Source organism: Branchiostoma belcheri, unplaced genomic scaffold, assembly GCF_001625305.1.
Source record: "Branchiostoma belcheri isolate BF01 breed outbred unplaced genomic scaffold, Haploidv18h27 scaffold103, whole genome shotgun sequence".
Lineage (NCBI taxonomy): Eukaryota > Metazoa > Chordata > Leptocardii > Amphioxiformes > Branchiostomatidae > Branchiostoma > Branchiostoma belcheri.
The window spans coordinates 263372-283109 of NW_017802414.1; the positions used below are offsets into that span (position 1 = coordinate 263372).

The 19738-nt window shown below is 40.3% G+C and overlaps 1 protein-coding gene across 1 annotated transcript in view; it reads right to left on the reverse strand.

The window, feature by feature from the left end:
- Nucleotides 1-19532, reverse strand: part of LOC109475599 (CD209 antigen-like) — a 30885-nt gene extending 11353 nt beyond the window's left edge. The window contains exons 1-4 of the mRNA XM_019776306.1: nt 19387-19532; nt 7708-7782; nt 7044-7118; nt 2621-2701 (exon numbers count right to left, since the gene is read on the reverse strand). Of these exons, the coding sequence (XP_019631865.1) occupies nt 2621-2701; nt 7044-7118; nt 7708-7768 (217 nt within the window). The 5' untranslated portion in view covers nt 7769-7782; nt 19387-19532. The remainder of the gene's footprint in view (nt 1-2620; nt 2702-7043; nt 7119-7707; nt 7783-19386) is intronic.
- Nucleotides 19533-19738: the final 206 nt, after the last annotated feature.

A 19738-nucleotide genomic window follows, 5' to 3' on the forward strand; every position in this document is an offset into this window, starting at 1 on the left:
GCCATAAACCACAAAGGTGTACGTGGCAAAACCAATAGGTTTACCAGCATGTTGCCTACATCATCACTACCATCATACCTTTAGGCCACACCAATTTAATTTCTTGGTTAACGGATTCGCACGCTTCATTTTTTCTGACTTCATTTTTCTGATTTCTGAGTTTTGCTTCTAAAACGCTCTTGTTTTGGCCCAAGTTGACAGTCGAAGACTGTCATTTTCTTCATAGTTGTTACAGTTATTATATATTTCAATGCAATCGTTCATTTGAAAAAAAAAAAATTGAAAACTCGTTGCTTTACTTATAAACCAGCCTGGTGTGTTGACTTCATGGCTACTACCGTACCTTTTTGGGTCATAATAGAATGCCTTGATCTGTTTTATTTTTATTTCTTGCGCCCTGTCTCTTCATAGTTTTAAAAAAAACACCAATAAATCACATTGTTTCGATTTTATGGACACAGGACATCTGGTACCAATTAACTTATTTTATTGGTAACAGTGAATTGCCCCCTTCCGTGGTTAGGGAACCACAGTTGGGGACAAACCATACTGTGGTTAGGGAACACCAGGATTTTTTCCCTGCCAAAATAGGGATTCTCTTTAGTTTGCTACCAGTCCCTCACCATTTCGATAATATCTGCAATGCAACTGAGCAATTGAGAAGTTAATAAACAATTACCAATGGCGTCCTCTGCAGATTCAACACGTATGGCGAAAATTCTAACTACAATCAATAGATCAAATGTGGCCGGGAGGAGTTGAATTTGCAAGATAGTTAGTGATCAATGCTTAATCTGTTCAATGAGTTGTACGTGCTTACAACGCACGATCTCTGTGCGATTGCTACGTTGCCGCGTACAGGCCTTACCTACACGTGCGGCGTACGCACGGTTTCCTTACTCACTCGCACGTTGTAAGTGCGTGCACCCCCTGTTAACTTCATCATCACTAGCCGCCCTGGTGTCTTCCGCGGCCCGTTTCTTTGGGTCTTTGTTGGTAATCTTCTTCTGAGCCTTCCTGGGCATCTTTGAGACGAGTTGGCAGTCGCCCGTCAAGTTGTCTTTATATACTGTAGAGATCAGGAGCACCTGGTATGGTGCACGTGTGTTCTGCGTGGTCATTGACCAGGTCAACTGGGAAGTTAGGAGTAAGCACGGAAGACGCAAGCACCGTGCGTGGCACGCACGTGCTTCGTGCGCTGTCCGTACAGCAATTGCATGTGAGAATAGTGAAGTTAGACTCACGGAGTCCGTACGTTGCACGCTCATAGGCTGTACGGGGCACGCGCGTCGCACGTACTCGCACGCACGGGTGGTAAATCCACAGACCGCACATAGAAAAAGTATGCACTTAAAGTTCTACGGCGTGTCTGCGTGCTCCCAAATCCGTAGGATTCCGTACGGAGGCGGTACTCACCACGCACGGATGCCCTACGATTGCCCACGTTTTTGCACGTAGACAGCACGCAGAAGCACGTACGGCGGGTTGTGACCGTCGCTTAACGTTTACAGGACTTTAGGGAATTATCTTTAAACAGATTTTTAACCCACTTCAAGATTGAAGCGAGGTTTAATTGCATGATTGAAGCTGTCTCTACTATATGTGTCTCTACTATGTGTGCAGATGGACAATCTTAACCCTTAACAGTATACCTTCCCGGACTGATTAATCTGTACACCTGGGGTCCGCGCGGACCCCAGACCAGTTTTTTGCTGATTTTTTAAAAATTATTAACATGCTACCAGTTAAATTGTTTTTCAAATTGATGTGTAAACCTCTGACTCCACATTACGTACAAAAATTATACATTTTGACCTTTTCCTTTTTTTTGTGAAGAAAAGACAAAAAGGGGAAAAACACGGTTTTTAAACACTATTCAGATTGAGTGGTCTTTTGAGGCCCGCGTCAACTTTAATCTCAAATAGCGCCTAAACGGCTTAAGCTAGAACAATGAAATTTGGTGAGCTTTCCTAAAATGTATCTGGAAAAAATTTCATTTTGGTTAAATAAGTAAGTGATTTTTTGTGTTGCCATGGCAACGGGTTTCTGACAGTTTCTTTGGAAAAATCAGTAATTTTGGTTTAAACATGAAAATGTTCTGACTTTTATATTAAATAACACTTCCTTTCTAAAATTAATAACATCTTACATAATTAGAGGTAAGTTAAATCATTTAATATTCATAATATATGCTAATTTGATAACGTAATTGGTCCAAATCCAAGATAGCGGACCATATTATTAGCTCTGATTTCATATGACATCATAATTACACCAAAGTTGTTAGAATTTAATTCTATTAGTACACCATTGTCTAAAAATTTGGTGGCTATACGATAAGTGCATAAAAGCATATAAAAACGGAAATAAAGTAATGTATAAGAACGTCACTGAATCCATTACGATCGAAAGCCGGCTGGCGTCCGCGCGGACTCCAAAAGAAAATCAGATATAAAAATTTTTAAAAACGGGGGAAACTGGGTTTTCTGCACTGTATTGATGGACAACTTTATGGGTAACAATTACCTGAAATTTCAGAAAAGAATCTTTAGGAACAAAAATAGATATTACAGCATATATAGGTGTACTGTTTAGGGTTAAGAAAAACCATGAATTTTACCTTGCAGTATCTGAAGAAGGCTCTCCTCCAGCTTGCTCGTTTCTCCGCCATTCTTACTGTCGCTTGCTACAGTGTCGCCAGCTATTACGGTGTGGAGACAATGAGTACAAAATCTAGCTGGGTTACATATAGTTTCGCAATTTATGTACTTGTATGTACGACTAGGCCAAGCTATATGTATATAGGATATATTTGAGAAAAGTTGACCCGAAGTGTAAATAGTTTGAATCCACTGATACCCAATGGATTTATCATAAAATATAATGTCCCAATAAATTAATACTACATATTGCACGGAAGAGAGGTTGTAGAAAATGAAAATGTATTAGATTGTTACAGTTCAGGTAGCACCCACTACCTTTTGTCAGTGCGACTGGAGAGTTGCCAGAAAAGCACGTTTATACGCACCATCTATATCTAAAAAATTGTCTTCACTGATTTGCATATCGATCAATAGTTCCTGCTTATTAAAATGCCAACGAGATTTTCAAGGCCACTGACAACCCTGGCACAATATGTTCACTAGTTGCTACAAACTCACGGCGGTCTGTCACTACGGCATTCTTTCCCATTGCTATGCGCGTTTAAAAATTTATCGGGTTACAAGACGCTATTTTGGCCTGTTTTGGACTACCCGTAAAACATTTGAAAAGAAACAAGTAGTATTTAGTGGTCAATTTTGTCAAATTAAAATAAAATTATCGTCCTAACATCCTTTAAATGTTAGCTTTTTATGTTAAATCACTGTTTTTTAAAAATTTCGCTCAGAAAGACGATTATTTTCGGGTTTCCGAGCACAAGTCATGTCACGTTTTTAGGCATACCTCGTTCAAACCTGGCTACGCATATTACCCAAGATCCTCGATTTTTATGTTTTTCGCTGACTAGGAATAAGGTCAAAAATCATGTTTTAGGGATTTTTTCTTCTAGTTCTTCAAAAATCCCTAAAACACGATTTTCGGGACAACCGTGACAGTAATTTTGAGCCGTAAATGGGGTATGTTTGACTCTCCATGCTTCCAGGTTTGAACGAGTTTTGCAGACATGTCATATCGCCCGAAAGTCTGCATTGTGTTATTCGTACAGGTGTTAAGAACCATTACAGTATTTAAGGTCACCTAAGGATAAGACAGTAGCTTCGCTAGAAGTTACATACCCACCAAAAATGAAAGTGGACATGTACTGTGCAGGAAACTGTTTGTATCTATAGAAAATGTTTTTTTTTTTTATCTGTTGCGAGGCAGTCAGGAAGAAAGGCTTGTTTTGCCGCTTTATTGTAAATGACCGCAAGTGACCCCGAAATGGAACGCGGGTTCGATTCGAATTGCCCAGATCGAACACGATCGAATACAGTTCGGATTCTATGACATGTGGGAACTTTGCAGCCCAGATTTTACCACCGTAACTACATCAAAGCCTTTGATCGTGCAATACCATTGTCATTAATCGTCTGTTAGATCTAAGCCATAGACCCTGCCTTGTGAGGTGGATAGCCAACTTTCTGATAAACAGGCGCCAGACGGTCCGGTACCATGGAACTCTTTCTGACAATGTCACCGTTTCTTGTGGCCTACCTCAGGATACGCTACTTGGCCCGTTGATATCCATCGCTTAGATCAACGGTGCAGCTCGCCAAGCTGCCTGTAAGAGATTGAGGTTTGTCGACGACCTGAATCTATTTGAATCCCATCACCGTCTAACAGTCATAAGGATCTGAATGACCTGGTGAACTGGTCTAATGACTTCCAAAAAAATTATCCCGCTAACTGTTAAGTCTTACACATCCTCTTCAACAATATGCCGTATGCAACCCCTCCCCTTTCAATAAACTGTATCGAACTACAACAGGTGCAGGGAATGAAGATCTTGGGCGTTTTTGTCCAGGCCAACTTGCGATGGAACTCCCACGTCGACTCCATTTGTTGTGAATTCAGCCAGTGCCTGTTCCTAATTCGTAAACTGGAACACTTTTACATCTCTCGGTTGGGATAAGGCGGCCTAGGCTGATATTCATGTTCGAGTTCGGGCGTGTGTCTGCACGATGGCCACAGACTTGTTTCGAACCCTAATCATATTCCACCATGTTCGATATGACGTCATTCGAATAGAACGCGTGTTCGAATTCGGGGTTGCCGGCGGTCATTTGTATGTTCCCCCTGTAAACCAGCGTTGTTACGCATTTTATTCACGGACTATGACCTAAACGGCTTTAGGCGCAGCTGAAAACAACATAATTGATCTTTAGAGTAATCCATGTTTACGTATTATCACTTTCTTATTAAATTTGTCCGGGGCTATGTTGCATAAATTTGGATGATTTCTTACTGGGGCAATTTTTCAAACCAAAATACTCAAAAGACAAAATACTCATTTTAAACAAAATAGCCTCGGACAGAAATAACCATATGGGGTTGGTTTTCATCTTGTAAAATATAACGATGGAAGGTGTTATTACCGCCTGCGCGTAAATTCATGAAATAAACGGCTATTTTTAAGCAAAACCCAGGTGTAGATATACTGAAGTACCTTCATTCAATGCGTTTAAAGTACAACTAAAACTGTGAGACGTTTCGTTTCGTTGCGATGCGACCAAGCTATCAAAAGTTACAAGCATATTGTATAGAATACTACTTTTCAATACGCCTATGCTGCCTAAACCAAACCGAGCTCCTCAGAGGACCTTGTTACAGTGTATGTGTCCTATATACGCCAAGTTCTCGCGAACGCTGTCCCCGTCTGGCACTCTGGACTTACCACTGAGCTTAGCAACAAGATCGAGAAGGTTAAAAGGAGAGCGATGCACATAATACTGGGTGCGAAGTACACATCCTGCACTAAGGGCTGCTCCTACCTTGGACTACCTACTCTTCAGTCACGGTGTCTTCATCTAAGAACTTTGCAAACTCTCTTCGCCGGTCTAAACAGCTCCGTCATTTTCTGCCACATGTTACAGGTCCAATAAGTGGTCGTCAAACCAGACCATCTTATAAACTGAACACTCCCTAAAGCAGAACTGATCATAATAGTGCTGTACCCTTTATCATCCGTCTGTTTAAACACTGACACATTTTCCTATATATATATATATATATATATATATATATATATATATATCTTTAAGGCATTTTCATTGATACCATTATGTTGGTCTGTATGCTTACCTGAAACGATGTCAACATACGCTTGGAAACGATTGTTGGTTTTACATGTATGCCAATGTAATGCTATGTTAACTATTTTGATGGCTAGACACGATGTTCAAATTTTGGTCCAAGTATTCCGACCTTTTTTCGAATCAAATTATGTTCTATATGACGTCATTCGAACAGAATCATGTTCGATATGACGTCAATCGAACCGAAAGTTCGTTCGATCCGGGGTCACTCGCGGTCATGCACAGTAAACCTGCGGCTTCAAGCCCGTTTATACACGGGTACCGCCTAACAGTAAAAAATCCACTTTTTCACAAATATAAACCGATTTCGGGGTATATCTATACCCTGTTTTACAGTGGATATGTAACATGTAACGAAGCTACTGCCGTCATCGTGTGTGACCTTAACGATTGTAATTGTTTTTTTACAAGTATATAAGTTACCCCTGCACTTACTCACACGACCTGTCATGCGTACAAACATGGTATTTAAACCGCAACAATAACAAATAAAATTTACCTCAAAAACGTTTTAAAATTGTATGCAAGACAAAAATCTCGATCTGTGTCGGACAGATTCTTTCAAGATGGCGGCATTCTGGAATTACCGGTCTTGGAAGTTTAAAAAAAACGCATTTTTTTTTCGAATTTTTCGACCTTAGCAACAATTTACCTTTGAAATTAATAAAACTGTCCAACTCAAATCTTAATTTTGTTATACTGTTCTTTAAAAACCAAAAATGTGGGATTTTCTGGGATATTGAAATCAGTTGTTTGGTTATTGACGTCGATTGCTCCAGAATAAACATTCGACGCGTTGAGAATTATGTTACACACATTTAAGCATTGTAATAAAAACAACATTTCAGGTATATGCAGTGCTGATTTTATCACAGTTGGACAAGAGAATCCCCGTAAACTGTTTATTATTGTTTTAACAAAAATATCTACCGTTAAGACTGGCTCCACGGAAGCCGCGCGTGGAACCCCGGTAACCTGATACCCCTCCGTAGAATTGGAAACTTTACCCTAGAAATGGACCACCGTGAGAATGGCGTGTTGTGCTATTAATGCTATGGTATGTTGTTTTACTGTGATGTCCCGATACCATTTCAGCCTTTGGGTGGCCATCTTTCATTCAAATCTTTGCAAAGATGCGAATAAACCATTGATATGCTTTCCCGACAACTCTCCAGTGCTACCTAAAACATCTGACCGTTTTCAAAATTATTCACATGGGATACATAAAAGGACTGTCATGATAACTACCTGTGAGTTTCTGGAGATCATAAAGGAGATCCTCTAACGTCTCTTCAACTTGTTGCTTGTCCACGGCAGTAGCTGCTGTTTGCGGAGGGCAATTATAAGATTATATATATGCTTGTTCTATCTAGTGATTCTTGTCCCATTGATGAAACCTTTGGTACATCGACGCAATGCTGTTATTCCTGGAGGCATTTTGGTGCTTGCATGGAATCTAGAGGGTAGCCATATATAGTAGTCTGTTGGTAGTTTTTCTCTCTTTTTAAGTGTTAGCTATATCATTAGGTAAAATTGTTAGTACTTTGAACTCTACTTTTATACTATATGGCTGTTGTTAAAAACAAACTGCTGTTAACGGTACTACGATTTGCAACAGTTTTAAGAATTCTGCACATATCTCCCATTTAACGGCATTGTGGGATGTAAACAGTTGCCATTATGAAAACTGATAGTTTTTTTTTTAATTTAGAAATATTCAATTTGCTAAGATCTACAGGATGAAAAATGAAGTTTCTTCACAGTAAAAAAATTCTTTGTGCCTATTGTTTTATCTTTTCAGAGTCCTTACCATGTTGAACCTATCTGGACAACACTGAACGTTTTTAGCACTTAACAACAGGGACGTTTTTCTCTGTTGATATAAGAGAGGTGTAGAGTGTATGAAACTTGCCTGAGCAGGTAGCTGGAAGGAGAAGCACACATCCAAGCAGAATGACACCGAGTACCCTCATGATGGGTCTTCTCTCTGAAACAGAGCAAATCAACACTGCTTGTCAACGTTTTCTGTGACTATGTTTGACTATCCAGTCTTTTTTATCATGGTTGGTAGACTGAGAAATGCATAATACCCTGTAAAATGTTAGACCAGGGGTCGTTAGTTTTGTGTAATTATTTTTTGGGTATTTGGAATCAACTTGTCCGAGGCTAGTTTTGGGGGTTTCTGGTGCCGTTGCGCCCACCTCCGACAGGATGTTTTCTATTAATAGATAACAAGAAGCCATAGGTGACAACCCTCCGTGAAGTTTCATATATTGCAACAAAGAGAAGTAGCCATTGGCGACAATTCTCTGTGAAGTGTGATAATTTCTGATTGGAAGCGTGTTCTGACCCTGGTGTTACTTTAGTACCTTGCTAGTTCGCTGGCTGTATTTTTCTGTTGTTGTCTTGTCAATGGTGTTGCCGGGGGGGGGGTGTCATTAACCTTCGGCCGAAAGCATGATTGCCCCAGTACATCACGTATTTTGGTTTGGCTACTGGAATGTGCGAAAAAATGACTCCAGGGCTGTCTACAAGGAACACTCGCATAATGCCCAACATTCGCGGTGTATCAGGACAGCGCGACTGGCCAAGCCACAACCAGTCGGCATTAGCGCAGTCCCTGCAATTAGTAACAGTTGCACATCAATGAACACTTGCATCACAGCCCGCATTTCCTGTATCAATCATCCGCAACTGGTCATAATATAAAACAGCCATATCACCAGTTACCGCTTATGTCTACTAGTAGAAAGACAACAGAACAGGCACGGCTAATACAAAAATGGCGCGTCACACACATAAAACGTGTTTTCGAGCTTGCTTCTTCCTTAAGCCTGACTTTCCGCCGAAGTTGCCAGGGTGGGGGTCATTAGCCTCCGGTCGAAATCATGATTGTATAACACAGGCTACTTCTTCCTATACCGACTCTTACTACAAGACGCACTTACAACTAGCAAATCATACAATTATCCGATCTATGTGCGGTTTACCAGCCCAAAACGACATCCGACCACGAGGCAGAACACATTCATAGGTTGCTCAAAAATATTGGCCATGTTTACAGGAGAGCTGCTTGTAATGTTGACTTCTGACCACCCCACATTTCCGTCCCCATCAGCCTGACCGACTTACAACCGGTCACATAACATTTCAACGACATGGGGATGTTTCAAAAATAAGCATTTACTCCAATATCAAAACAGCTACGGTAAAAATAAAAAGACGTGCATCATCGCGGACATAATGCCACACCACATGCGACATTACACAGAAATGCGATGTACGGAAGAATGCGTCTTGACTGCGAATATCTTCCAAAAAAACTTGCCATCTCTTAAGCACGGGCAAAAACATCTGGAACCACTTATCAGAACCTCACCGTATCTGCATGAAGTTCCAGCCCCCACTGCTATTCCAAACATCGCGTTTTTCTGGACCATTCCAATTCGCCTCGTAATTGTAGGGGTGCGTCTGCAATATTACATTGACCGCAAAAGCAGCAACGGCAAAAATACACATTTGTGCATCAACACGGGCATGCCCGCAGACGGCGTATAAAATTGCGTGCCGATTACACAAAGAGAACCCAGTGTTTTGACTGCGAACACGAAAAATCAGCTCTTCACAACACTCCGTCCGGAGGTCCTGACCTCCTTCACGGAGTAACAAGACACTAATAAAGGAATGATATTTACCTTCGCCAAGAAGGTTATGTTTTTAGAGGCGCTCGTGTGTGTGTCTGTGTGTCGGTCTGTAAACACGATAACTCAAGAAGCCTTAAATTGATCGTCTTCATACTTTGTAGGTGGGTAGGTCTTGATGAGATCTCGAAATGATTGTGTTTTAATTGTTATTATCATAGATGTATTCCCAAGCGATCGCCCGAGCCTCGCACAATGTGACCGCGACGATTTTCAAGCCAAAAATACGCGCGATCGTCGGTCGATCTCAAAATCGGCCGATCTTTCGGCGATTGACAAATACGGCCAAAGCTCGTCGACAATGTGACGGGGGTATAAGGACACAGGTATGGTAAATGGTGGGATCAATTGTGACTCCGAGCACAGTGTGCACGAAATATAATCTACGAGCAGAACTTTTTTGTGGCTGCCAAGACAGTAATATAGTAATATTGGCCAGACGGTTACTATTTCGCCACCAACAGTCTGTCCTATGAATACGGCCTGGGCAATTCGATTCTGTCTTTGCAGCCACCAAAAGATCTGCTTGGAGATTACAAGAAAGACTGTTTAAACAGCAGACTGAATACGGGGCATTGCACTTTCTGCTAAAAAGTGTTGTATATTACTAAACCGGTAACTGCAGAATAGGGTACACATTATGCTTTAACCCTAAACAGAACACCTTCCCGGACTGATTAATCCGTACACCTGGGGTCCGCGCGGACCCCAGAACAGTTTTTGCTAATTTTTAGAAATTATCAACATGCTACCAGCTCAATTGTTTTGCAAACTGATGTGGGAACCTCTGTGTCCACATTACATACAAAAATCATACATTTTGAACTTTTTCTATTTTTTGGTGAAGAAAAGAAGACAAGAAGAAATACCCGATTTTTAAACCCATTTCAGACTGAAGGGGCTTTTGAGGCCCAAATTTGATCTCAGAGAGCGGCTAAACGGCTTGCGCTAGAAGTATCAAATTTGGAGACCTTTCCTAAAATGTCTCTGGGAAAAAGTTCATATTAGTTTAATACTAGTAAGTTGATGTTTTTTGTGTTGCCATGGCAACGGGTTTCTAGCAGGCAGTTTTTTTTTTAAATTAGAAGTAATTTTGGTTTAAACATAAAAAATTTCTGAGTTTTATATTAAATTACACTTCTTTTCGAACATCAATAACATCTTACCTAATTCAATGTAAGTTAAATCATTTAATATGCATAGAATATGCTAATTTGATGACGTCATTGGTCAAAATCCAATATGGCGGACTATATTATTAGCTCTGACGTCATATGACGTTATAATTACACCAAAGTTATTAAAATTCAATTCTATTACTACATCATTCTCTGAAAACTCGGTAGACATACGATGAGTGCATAGAAACATATAAAAACGGGAATAAGGTAATGTATAAGAACGCCAGTGTATTCATTATGATCGAAAGCCGGCTGGGGTCCGCGCGGACCCCAAAAGAAAATCAGATATATTTTTTTACAAATGGTAGAAACGGAGTTTTCTGCACTGTATTGAGAGACAACTTTGTGGGTGACAATAACCTACAATTTCAGAAAAAAATTTTTAGAAACAAAAAAAATATTACACAATATATAGTGCTGGGGTCCGCGCGAACCCCAGGTGTACTGCTTAGGGTTAAACGTTTAAGAAACTTGATTTAATAAGCAACAGCTGGCAGAGAAGATAAGTCCAGGTTTAGCATTCATGCTGTTCAAGTATTGAAAGGCAGGCTTTTTGGCTCAATCGTTTAAATACATGTATTTTACTTTTTTTTTAAATGTTTTTTTTTCGGCTCAGATGACGGAATCATATTTTGACAACAAAGTACATCTCCAATATACTAGTAAGTCAATCAGACTACATCCAAAAAAAGTGGTTTCGTGAAAATCGGAAGTTAAAAATGTTTTTCTCGGCTCACACGCCAAAATGATACTTTAACAATGAACATCTCTGACATAAGTCAATTGGGCCGCATCCAAAAAGGTGGTCTCGTGAAAATCTGGCATCGTTTAGCAATTTTGTTCATTTCGACGCGAAAAATTCTTTTCTGAGCTCACACGCCCAAAGATTTGGGAACGGGTTAAATCAGTTGTTTGGTTATTGACGTCGATTGTTCTAGAATAAGCATTCGGCGCGTTAAGAGTGATGTCACACACATTTAAGCATTGTAATACAACCAACAACGTTTTAGGTATATGCGGTGCTCGGTTGGGTTAAGGCAGCCTAAGCTGATATTCATATTCGAGTTCGGGCGTGTGTCTGCACGATTGCCACATACATGTTTCGAACCCGAATCATGTTCCACCATGTTCGATATGACGTCATTCGAATAGAACGCGTATTCGAATTCGGGGTTACCGGCGGTCATTTGTATGTTTCCCCTGTAAACCCGCGTTGTTACGCATTTTGTTCACGAGTATGACTTAAATGGCTTTACGCGCAGCTGAAAACAGCATAATTGATCTTTAGAGTAATCCAGGTTTACGTATTATCACTTTTTTATCAAAATTGTCCGAGGCTATTTTGCATATAAGTCGATATTTTTTAACTGTGGCGATTTTTTAACGAAAAATGACAGAAAAATAGCTGTTTCTGTCGTTTTTGGCCCAAAAAAACAATGTAACTGTCATTCAAAACAAAATAGCCTCGGACAAAAATAATAAATAGGAGGTTGGCTTTCTACTTGTAAAATATCATGATGAAAGGTGTTGTTACCGCTTGCGCGTAAAGCCATGAAGTAAACAGCTTTTTTTAACCAAAATGTTGATTTTTAACCCAAAAATCCAGAAGTAGTAAAAACAAAATAACCTTAATTTCATGTGTTTCAAGTACTACTAGAAATGTGTGAAGTTTAGTTGTGGTGCGACCAAGCTACCAAAGTTACAGGCATATGTATGAAATACTACTCATAGTATGCCATAGGCTGCCTTAACCCAACCGAGTGCGGATTTTATCATATTTAGACAAGAGAGTCCCCGTGAAATTGTTTATTATTGTTTATAAAAGATTTACTGGCTCCACAGAAGCCGCGCGATGAACCCCGGTAACCTGATACTACTCCGTAGAATTGGAAACTTTACCCTAGAAATTGATCGCCGTGGAATGTCCCTTTCTTCCTAGTTCTTAAAGTTTTCAATGTAACAATGCAATTTTGTTTCATTAAAAGTTCATTAGGCCACACCGATTTAATTTCTTGGTTAACAGATTTTTCTAGAAAAATAATGGAGCGGGCGGGCGAAAAAAAATAAAAACAGGCTTAGGCATCCTATTATAACCAAAAATGGTACGATAAGAGCCATTAAGTCAACACACCAGGCTGGTTCAAAATTTAAACAATGAATTTTGAACTTTTAATGATACCATTGCATTGAAAGATGGGATAACTGTAACAAGTAGGAAGTAAAAGACTGTTTTCAACTGTTTAGGGTAAAACATTAGCATTTTGCAGTTGATCCTTACTTTTTTTTAATTTTTATTTGCAAATCGGAAAACAAAAGGAAGCGGGCGAATCCGTTAACCAAGAAATTAAACTGGTGTGGCCTTATCTATTGTTTTAACTTTAAACCAGCCTGGTATGTTTACTTCATGGCTCATATTGTGACATTTAAAAAATCCGAAAAAAAAAACAAATTAAATTGGTGTGGCCTTAGCAATTTTTCTTTTTATTTTGACGCGAAAAATGCTCTTTTTTTGTTTGGCTCACATGACCAAATCATATTTTGACAACAAAGAAAGTACAGCTCTGACATGAGTTATTCAGACCACATCCAAAAAGTTAATTTTGTAAAAATCGGTCATTGCTTAAAAGCGATTTTTCATTTCGACGCGAAAATTCTTTTTTGGGCTCAGACAACCAAATTGAACTTGGACGATAAACAAAGTACATCTCTGATATAAGTTAATGAGTTTTTATCTAAAAGTTCATTTCGTGAAAAGCCGTATCCTAATACGGTAAGTTCACAAGGAAAGACACTGCGACGTCCCAAATCAACTTTGCCCTTCATAGAGCAACTTACATAGTTATAATGTAAAGCCATCCACAGTTCCTTTAGTAATGCCAACCAAGGTATGAGGAAATACGTGAAACACACTGACACACACAGATGGACACACACACGCGCGCGCGCGCGCGCTTGCACAAACACACACACACACTTGCACAGAGTGTGACACCGTAAAAGCAACACGCACACTGACTCTCTATCAATTACACACAGACACATACAATGCATTTTTTGTTTCGCATAACCGGTAAACCGCCTTTAGGCGTAACACACCAGTTTTGTACATGTGCGTACATGTACACGATGCGTAAGACCGGACTGTAAGGTTTTGAACCACTCACACCCGGAAGGTCCCCTACTCTTTTCGAAAAGTGCTGTGGGTGTGGCTCTCCCAAACATGGGACCTCCATTTAACGTCCTATCCGAGGGACGTCCCTAGCCGAAGCTAGGTACTCATTTCCTCACCTGAGTAAAGTGAGGAAAGTCGTGTAAAGTGCCTTTCCCAAGGGCACAAGATCGGTGACATGGGCAGGGTTCAAACCCGCGACCTCTGGGGTGTGAATCGAACGCACTACCGACTGCGCCACACGACCCCATTGCGCAGAAACTCTCACTCACACACACTCTCTGTTGTAAGCGGCTAGTTTCACTTCACATGTCTGAGTTTTAGTTGGTGATTGGTGGCGTATTGGATAATACTTGGATAATTGATATATAATTGTCAGGCCAATTTTAATACCGTATATTAGCCACCATAGGGTCTACTTTAAGATTACTTTGCATGAGTGTCTGTAGGTCAATGTTCTTATGACTGCTTTATAGTTGATATAACGTTCCCGTTAGCAGTTTACTTTAATGGTTGAATTTGTTTTACTTTTGTACTATAGGTGCCCGTGTGAGAATGTCTTGTCTTATTCGGCTCGGTGTTATTTTGTTGTTAGTGCCCCGCAAACTCCGTGGTTTCCCACACCGCACCGTACCGGAAACAGATGAACCACGCGCTGTCGTGTTACTGTACTCGCGAAACCCCCATACAGAGCCGGCTGCATTGCGTCCCCTGTGATGGACTCGTAAAGGGAGTGCCATCTTGGAGGTGTTGACCTCTGACCTCTCGAAAACTAAAAAAACTAAAATAGAAACCTACTAATTAAATGTGTTGGTTATGAAATTAAGTTGAAATAAAGAAGTAACAAGCTAACTCGTAGCCCCACTGCGGTAACATGCGACCTATGTGCAAAAGTCATTTCCGGTCGTTGACTTTTTTCCCACAAGACTCTTTTTTTTAATGACGTAAAAAAAACAAGGCCTAAAGGTAATATCTATCTGCCTTTAAGAAATTCAGCTACGTTCTCAGACTTTAGTTGTCTAGAAGATTTGAACAGATTTGAACATAGTTTTCTGATTTTAAAAAACATTTTCCCATATTCCATTTCGGCACTTAAGCATTTTGGGTCGTCTTGGTTTTGTCAAATTCTGTCTTGTTCAACTCCTGATATGGCTCGAAATATTTTACTTGGCTCTAAGATTCAGCGTGGGATTTCTGAAATGTTTTGTAGCTATAACAAGGCTTTTGATGTAGAAGAGAGCACATTTTAGCGGCCCTTTGTTTAAAAACAAACAAACATACACGTGTTCAAATTCGTTGCCCAAGCGGCCATTTTATTAGCTTTGCGTTCCAAGCGCCCTCTAATTTCGAGCAGCAAACAATGTAGACACTTTCCTTGGTTTTTGTTCAGCCCAGCCAAGTGGGTTTAAACTTAAAAAAAAAAGTTCAACCTTCTTCGTCCACTTGTTACAGTTTCCGAGAGAAAGACGCGGCTTTGGCTTTATGTTTGATCTCAACTCTCGAATAAACGTTCCTACCACATGTAATTGTTCGCAAAAACATTTAAGTCGTTTATTAGGAATGAAAGACCGATAGTAAATTTATGCCCTGACGGGCTAAACACAGGTCATTGTAATAATATCGATGTTCTAAAATTATGATACAAAAAGTGTTGTAAGTCAAGTGTGATTAGTGATTGTTTAGTAACTCGTTGCGGCATTCTAGTCGAAATTTTCCATTTTTCGTCATTGGTTCTGTCCGCCCCCAAGAAGTGTTGTCGATCTCGGAAACAACGTCCGAAGGGAAAAAAAAGAGACAACTATAGTGTTAAATCACCTGGATGGCTAAAATATTAAATTCTTCAAGTGGCGTTCAAGAAACGCTGGCGGTTTATGCGCTAATTTGCAATAATACGGAAGCCAAAATGGCGCTGGTAAAGTCAAAATAACAAAGGGTTACCGATGTTACACTAAATGCCGGAAGAGGAATCAGGGTGAAAACATCGACGCCGGCAATGTTACAAAATAAGACTCGTAATGTAACGTTTATTAGTTTTTATCAATGGTTATATTTTTTAAACAACTAGATACTTTTAATACAGTATTAATCAGCTTTTTGTAAAAACGGGTATAATATATCAATTTCCACGAACTGATCATACCGGGATGCAATATTTGAAATTTTCATAAAAGATTTATGGCGAATAAGAGATCAAGAAAGGCCAACAAAAGGAACAATTGGTAGCAAAATAACATGATTCATCATATCTTGTGTCTCCTTAATTTAATAATTACATTTAGTCACACTTAAAAACTGACATGATTACGAGAAACACGCCGACCTATATGTGGATTTCTGAGCCAACTTGGTGGACACCTTATGTAGTAATACCGATACTCCGTCAACCATCTGCTCTGTCGTCGCTACTGATTTTTCCAAGGCGTTCGACCGAGTGCACCACCACGCAGTCATCTCGAAACAAGGGCCTGAACAAGGGCCTGAGGAGGGAACTGATTCCTTGGATTTGCGATTTCATCTCCAACAGGAAACAGTGTGTGCGTTATCGTGGAGTGCTCTCCAGCTGGGAACAGCCTGTCCTGTGGGGTAGCCAAAGGACGGAACTCTACTCCATCCTATTCTGTTCCTGAATCTTATTGACGATGCAGCAAGCAACACTAACACCCCGACATGGAAGTACGTGGACGACATGAATTTACTGGAGTCTAGATCCCTGTACCAGCCCTCTCCACTCTGCAACATGATCTAGACGAGTTGGATGATTGGTCCAACACTAATCACATGCTGCTGAACAGTCGCAAATGCCTTACCATGCATGTAAACTTCAGCTGAAATCCTCCACCACTTCCCCCACTTCAGATCAGTGAAACACCTTTAGCTGTTGTGCCCTGTTTGAAGGTTCTAGGACTACACATACAAAACGGCCTCCGATGGGACAAACAAGTCAACTCAATGTTAGGGGCAGCATCCAAGAAACTCTACCTCTTGAAACGTCTAAGAAAATTCAGCCTGTCTACAACTGACTTGACAACGCTTTACACTGGCTACGTAAGGCCCATACTGGAGTATGGTGTACCAGCTCACACAATCCCAAGTTGGTAAACTGGAAAGGCTACAGAAACGTGCGTGCCGTATCATCCTCGGGGACTCATACACAACATACTCATGTGCACTTCAACGCCTTGAACTGACTACGTTAGCTGAAAGAACACGGCGGTCGGTTGCTAGGCTAAAAGTCGCATTACTAGGGAGGTATCGGGTTACAGAACGTGTTCGAACGTGGCCGCGCGGGAGTCCCGGGCCGGCCCGGGGGTAACGGGTAAAATTTGAAAATAAACAAAAGTAATTGGAGAGTAAATACTCGTCAAAATAAAATGTAATAAGTGATTTTGTTTACCTCAAATGTTATTCTTGCACTGCCTTTGCTCCACTTTGTGTACATTTGCTTCCAAATGAGATCAATTTCGGATTTCAAAAAGGGTTCACGTGAACCAAACAACTGATTTTAAGAGGCCCCGAAAATTAAAAATAAGGTTAGATTTTTGGATTTTTAGAGATATTACAGTAAATTTAAACTTTCTGTCTTAGGATTTTTTTATTTTTTAACTAAAACTCGACTTACAGTCAAAAGAAGAGCTAAAAACGCAGTGTTTTAACTTTAAATACCGATAATTCATAATCGCGGCCATATTAAAAAAATCCCTAAGACAGAAATCTGCGGAAATCGTTGCTCTTCCAAACAAGACCTCAATGAGGTAATTTGAGCGATTTTTGGGAATGGTTAAAATACCATGTTTGCACGCGTGCTGTGCCACTTGGATATGGGGACCTGGATTTTATAACAGCGTCAACAAGAATTCTGACCTTCAAGGTCACCCACGATGACGGCAGTAGCTTCGTTACATGTTACATATCCACAATAAAATCACGGCATAGATGTAATGTTTTGAAAACGGTTCATATTTGTGGAAAGGTGGATTTTTCCTGTTCCGTGGTTCCCAAGTAAAAAAGGGCTTGAAGTAGCCGGTTGTAGCGGCTTTACTGTAAATGACCGCGGGTAACCCCAGATCGAACGCCCGCTCTATTCGAATGACGTCATATCGAACAAGATTCGCGGGTTCGGGGGATTCGATCTCCATAGTAGCGGATTGGGACTTTTGGGCCCAAATCTGACCATCGTGGAAGAGAGCAGCTATGTCTAAAGTTCGCAAGAACACTGTTCACGCCAGAGTACAGGGAATGGCTACCCCCTACGAGAAGAGAAGTCTCAGGCCGTGCAACCAGAAACTCCCAGAAACTGAACTGCCCACGGGCCAGACCAAACAGTTACAGTAATCCCCCTATCCCATACATGTGTTCATTACAGAACAAATACGGACAATAATCATCCCCAACCGTCCATATATAATGTCTGGCATTTGTAAATTTCGTTTATACTGCTCATCGCGAAATCAAACAACTCTTAACTTGTGTATATTGAATGTATTTACTTTTAACCATGAGAAACTGAATAACTCCAAATATTGCGTGTACATTTTTAAACGTTTTTATGCTGTAACTAAAAGATCTTAGTCTTACGAGTAGTAATATACTTCCTTGCAAACAAGTATTCTTAACCAAAGGATTCAGAATTATGTGCAATATTATATGTCTTTGTGAGCGTTTTTAAACAAATTGTCTGTAAATTGACTGCAATTCAGTGATACTTTCACTGCGATCGCTCAATAAAGATATCTTGAATCTTGAATCTTGAAAACGCGAGTGAGGAGCAACCGCACACAGAAAAACTTGCTCCGCACCATAACCGTCGTCGGACCGGACCGGGCAGTTCATTCTAAATATCCACCCTAGGATCAGTTATTCAAATCATCGAGAGATGTCATCTCGTTCACAGTTAAAAGAAAAATTTCTTGCGTTTAAACTTTAGATTGTGGACTCATCGGTCCTTTTACGGATCGGTAAAACCATCCTGTGTCGTTTCTTAAGATTATTTAGTCGTCGACTCTTTTGTAAATAGCAGAACAAAATAAGGAGATTGTAAAACTCGTCAGGTATTTCACGGATCGGTGGATATAAAAATACCACAGCGTGAGCTAAATGCTGCACCGGTTCTTGAGATTGTACAGTCTTGAATTCTATGGCGGATCGGCATAACTAACGAAGGCTCCACGTGGTATTTCCTGTGTCAGTTCTGGTGATTTTGAGTCGTGAGTTGTTTTTTTTAGGATCGGCGAAACAATATACCAGTACGGTGCCATGCGCCCAATCTTGCGGCCGCAATAAGCTTGTTTGCATGGGACAATGCCCTTAAAACAGATCCCACATTTGCATTTAAATGCCGTCTTAACAAGACTATTGTGAAAAGTAGTTTTAACAAAATGCCTTTTTTTTAATTAAACCGAATCTCGGGGATAGGGGTGTAATTAAACAAAGTCTATAGAGATATAATCGTCATACTGTATCAAATACAGTACGAAAATGATAAAATGCAGTATAGCTAGTAAAAGAGTTAAAAAAGAAAAAAAAGAGATAATTCCACTCACCGCGGTATACGTAGTGCTCAGACGTAGTGTGGTAGATCAGACTTCGGGTAGCTCGTGCTTGTCTGTGGCTCGAAGTGATTCGTGGCTGGACGTGCCACGAAGTTGAAGGTAGGAATGGGCGCACCAGAGGGAACGGGGTCCTTATATAGCACCGGCACCGGAGGCTATTCAATGGTAGTAGAAACTTGGACACGCTTTCCCAAAAAAACAAAAACAGGGTGTTGTTCTTTTAAACAAAGTGGCTTTCACGTAAAATCGTCATGGCGTTCACGAGCAAACTTAGCCGGGGGTGCACTTAATTAAGGTGATCAAAGGAGCCTTATACGAAGGTAGAAAACACCTGTTGAATCGA